The 4,711-nt window shown below is 36.2% G+C and overlaps 1 protein-coding gene and 1 non-coding gene across 2 annotated transcripts; both read right to left on the reverse strand.

Annotated features, from left to right (window-relative positions):
- Positions 1–225: 225 nt before the first annotated feature.
- On the reverse strand, positions 226–336 carry LOC139996783 (U6atac minor spliceosomal RNA). The gene has a single exon (XR_011802362.1). It is a non-coding gene; the product is annotated as a U6atac minor spliceosomal RNA (small nuclear RNA).
- Positions 337–3,007: 2,671 nt separating this feature from the next.
- Positions 3,008–4,164, reverse strand: LOC141445940 (uncharacterized). Its single transcript, XM_074112164.1, has 2 exons — positions 3,305–4,164; positions 3,008–3,240 (listed from the first exon to the last, which is right to left on the reverse strand). The coding sequence occupies exons 1-2, from the start codon at positions 3,923–3,925 to the stop codon at positions 3,184–3,186; spliced, it is 678 nt and encodes a 225-aa protein (XP_073968265.1). The 5' UTR covers positions 3,926–4,164; the 3' UTR covers positions 3,008–3,183.
- Positions 4,165–4,711: the final 547 nt, after the last annotated feature.

The raw sequence follows: 4,711 nt of genomic DNA on the forward strand, positions 1-4,711 counted from the left end.
CCTAGTTGATTAATCTGACGCTAGGAGGGGGGGGGGCATTGTCCCAATCACCACCCACGCTGGTTATCATGGTCCGAGGGGGCGAGGTGGAGCGAACGTGGGTTGCCTGACCGCCATCACCCTGCGCCGCGTTACTCGACAAGGGTGTGAGTTTTTCTCTTTCTCCCTCTCTGCCCGCTTCTTTACGAGCGTAACTTGCTCGCAAAAGGTGCGAACAGCTTCGTAAAAAAAAAATATCTGGCAAGTGCCGCCCAAAGGCGACAGAGCTTTATTAATTATATATGTGTTCCATTCTTAGCTAGGGGAGTGCTAAACGTATCTCCTTTCATACTACAAAAAAAATTTTTTTTTTTTTTTTTAACGTGGAGGAAATCTTCATAGACACCTTCTTCATTAACATGTGGTGGGGCTAGAAACACATGTAGCAGAAGGTAGTGCCGGATTCTTACCGGCTAAAACCTCCACGAACATCGGGTGGTGGTGTTTGAAGATATTTCTGCGAGTGATCGTCGGACCTTGGTGCTTAAATACGCAAAGACTACCCTTTTGCCTTTGCATATTATTGATGCCAAATATTTCGGCTCCGTTTTATGAGAAATGTAGAGTCTTCCATCCTTTGTGCAAATATATCCACCAAGCCGAGAGTCGAACTCGCAAAGCATCGTTTTCAAACATAATACTGAACCATCGTAGCTAGGAGCCCCACAACAAAAGTGGCCCTACATCGCTTTCAAGTATACCTCTACCGCTTTAGTACTCATTCTTATTCAGCTTCGTATTAAATATTTATTACCGTGTAAAAGCAGTTGAAATACGTAATATAAAGATGATTAAAAATAATTAGAATTGTATGAACGATTGTAATATGTCAAGATATTGAATATCAAAATGAAAAAGTTTCTGTATGAAAGATGATCGTAAATCGATGAATTACGCGATAAAATACAGAAAGCAGTCAAGTCATCATCAGAAGAATCGCATTCCGTTGGTGTCTTATGCTTGCTGTTGCAATCATACTTACTTATTGCCTGGTTATTCGTAATATTATCAGCTACTTTCACGGATTGTAAGCAGGTCTCGTTCTTCGCGTAACTAAGCATTTAAAAGGACATATAATTTATCATTAAATTTGCTCAACTGAATGGGATCAAATAAAGAAGAACTTTCATTTTGGGTTGCTGCGCAATAAACAGTATTGTAACATCAGTTCCTAACCAGGTAGCTGTTTTTTACAAGTATACTCGTCATGAAGAAGTGGTGCAATATTTTGTGTTATGATGAGCACTATTAGTAATAAAATTAAAAAATAAAACGGTTGTTGCGTTACAGTTTAATTTTATATTATTACACACATGCTCTGTTTTTGATGAGTATACTCGTCGTCGCTTACACTTTGCCTCTAATTGTAGGTACTCTTCAAAGTTTTCAAAAAGCTCGCAACAGCTAACCAGTCAATCGTTAAATTTTTATCGTGATTTTATAGTTTAGCTTGAATTCTTTGGATTTTGTTGAAATCAAATGTTACGTTCTCCAACATTTCTTCACAATCTAATTTTGAAATTGTCTGGCGAGACCAGAGACAATGTAGATTAATACCGTCCGCTAGTTCTCTACCTGAAATTATGTGCATACTGTTGTTAGGATACATGTATTATTAGGATATTATGTTTATATTATTTTTTTCTTATATTCACTTGTAAATCATGCTCCTACGATCTTGCCGGAGAAGCAGGAAATCCCCTGTATAATTATATATCATTTATTGTATTATTATAATATTTAATATTTAATATTATTATTATTACTACATTGTATGTAGTATATAATATATACTATACAATAATATAATATAAAGACGTATTATATTATAATATAATATATAATATATATTATATATCATATTTTATTAATATATAATATGATAATATAATAGGATATAATACATATTATAATATAATATACATCATATATAACATTTATATGTAATATGTATTTTATGATAATATAATACGCCTAATTTTAGATACAAGTCGCTAGATCCACGATGTGAAAACATGACCAAACGTTGACCGTGACACATCGGAGACACGAGAAATCGCGAAATTAACGGATCGCCGGTAATCTCCTCGCGTCGCGGTTCGAACGAAATGATTCTTTCACGAATAGGGCAAAGAAAATTGAACTTCGTATGCGACAATAAAATTTATTATAGAAATCCAACAGAGTGACGGTTTCTAGCGTTACAATAGCGTGGTTCGGAATGTTAGAACAGACTGTTCGAGCGCTAATTTAGAAAGGTCCTTCTACCGAGGGTCTACTCCTTTTGGAGGGGCCTTTTTAGTTATTGTTTCAATAGCTGTGGCATGCAGGGTGTTCGGTCTATCCGGTTACTGAGCGAACGGCCCTTCTTGAGCAGGTGATCTTCTTGAGTGTGTGACATTCCCCCCTTCTTAGATTCGCTTTGCTCCGTTGAAGCGTATGGCTCTGGTGGGTCACCTGATTTGAATGATCCCGCTATTTTCATCTTCTGCAATGTTTTGGTAAGTAACCGTCCTTGGTGCTGTTGATGTTTGATCGATCCTGTTTACGCGAGCGGTAGGGCAGAGTATTTTGATACATACATTTATGAGAAGTGATCGGCGTAGACATTCGAAAAGTTCACATTTGTACATTTTTCGTAGGAATAATAATATAATGGTTTGCTGTCTGCAAAGGTACGAACGTCGATCCTTCCAATTTGAAGACAGCAGTCGGGCAAGTTTTGACTGTCCATTGATTATTAATTAATTCTGACCCGTATTCAGGTGAATTCATCCTATTGCGACTCGGTTGAGTTCTTTTACAAATGTGGATGATTGCTATTCGTTTACAATATTTGTCTAAGTAGTGACTATCGGCAAAGGTGTATTGTTCTTAGTTGGTTAGTATCAAGTCAATTTCTATTACAGGCGCAATGAATACAGAGTTTTGTTTAGAAGGTATCGGATAAATTTTATTTATTTTCCATTCATTGTTTTCATAACGTGACAGTGTTAAAATTTCGTCGATGTGTTCCAAGAAAATGTTGGCGTAACATTAGTGCTTTTACTACTAAATCGCTTTTAATGTTGATATTCATTACGTGCTGTACGTTTGTTGATGTCTCAGTTTCTGCGCTGTCCTGTTGTGTGGGATAGTTGTTGTTTAGAACTTTTTTAATTTCGAAAATTTCCTTGTTGTTGTTGTTTTTAGGTTCAAGTTCTATTAGAAATAGCGGTAGTGGTTGTTTAGTGTCGTGTCTGGTTATGTTATTTATTGATTTTACCTGGTGTCCGATTTTGGCTAGTTTCTCACATATGTTACTTGTATCTGTCTTTGGGTGTAATCTTCTGTAACTTTTATCAGTTTTAAGCTGGTATGTGTGGTATCCGGCGTTTTTTTCTTTTAGCACTTTTACCACTTTTCTGTAGGTTTCTGGGGTGTTGGTTAGCACTTTTGCCTGGTCCAGTTTTAATTGTTTTATGTTGTAGATTTCTTTGCCTACCGTGATGTTTAGCAGTTCGATGAGGGGGTCTATTATCTGGGCATCTATATAGATTGTTGGTGGTTTGGCCTTGTGTGTTTTTGGTTTTTCAGTTGGGTCTGGTTCCTTCTCTTGTGGCAGTGCGCTGAAGGAGTTTTGGAGAGGAATTTCTTGAAGCCATTGTTGCCTTTCTGTTTCTACAGCCCTCCTAGCATTTGTGTTTGATGTTATTTTTCGTATTTTGCTAGGAGTTACAACCTTCCAGCTTTCATTCTGGTGTGATAGATCGATGTTGATGTTACTCCTCTCGTCATTCATTTGTGTAGTTTTCATTTCTCTTTCCTTTATAACTGAGCAATCGTGTTCTTCGTTTGTTGGTTGGTTTGGGTTTGTTATATTTTTGCTCTGTTTATAACATATCATTCGCCGTTGTTTAGTATTCTAATTGGTGTTATTTGTTGCATTGTTTTGCTTATTTAGCGATTGGTTATGACTTGAGTCACTTTGTTTTCCCCACTTGTCGCACTTACGGAGGCACTGATTCACGCGTCCGCTTAGCTCAAATGCAAGGCAGAACTGATTTTTTTAAATTTGGTACTTTCAGCTTACTGCATAACTTTCTTTTACGTGATAGCCATGTAAACAGTAAATTTCATTATTTATTTAAACACATATTGTGCTCAGAATAATTACGATAAATATTGTGAGATCTTTGCGATTAAAATGAGTTAGCAAATATGCTCCGAACTATATATAGTGTTTCATTTCATTTTAATTATAAAAATGTAAACAACGTGCTGGTAAAAGTTTCATCACATATCAAGAATAAGAAAATTTAAATTTTGAATTGAAGGTCCCAGCTTATCACGAGCCTTTCATATTTGTTGATTCTCAGTCCCTCCTTCTCTTCCACTCGCATTGTCCCTTTTTACGTTCGACGCGTCTAGGATCTCAGTTTCTACATATAGAATAGTTTATGTATCTCTATTATCGCAACACTTGGATCCCTATTTTAGTACAACTACAAAATGTTTCCTGTATTATCAAAAAACGCAATAACAGTTGAGAAAGAATCGTGCCTGCAGACGAATTTTAGCCAATTCTTCGATCAAAATATATTCAAAGTAGCAACATTTTAGCATTTTGACGATATCCGAGGATTTACAACAAACAATAACATACCTTTACTTCATTATAAAACTACTACTG

This window comes from Bombus fervidus, chromosome 18 (genome assembly GCF_041682495.2).
Source record: "Bombus fervidus isolate BK054 chromosome 18, iyBomFerv1, whole genome shotgun sequence".
In the NCBI taxonomy this organism is placed as follows: domain Eukaryota; kingdom Metazoa; phylum Arthropoda; class Insecta; order Hymenoptera; family Apidae; genus Bombus; species Bombus fervidus.

What these genes read in the sequence shown, in the direction of transcription:
- LOC141445940 (XM_074112164.1), bottom strand. Translation starts at nt 3,925, where the DNA reads ATGATATGTTATAAACAGAGCAAAAATATAACAAACCCAAACCAACCA. An exon ending in TAGCCAAAATCGGACACCAG is followed by an intron (nt 3,241 to 3,304) that starts GTAAAATCAATA and finishes TATTTCTAATAG; the next exon opens with AACTTGAACCTAAAAACAAC.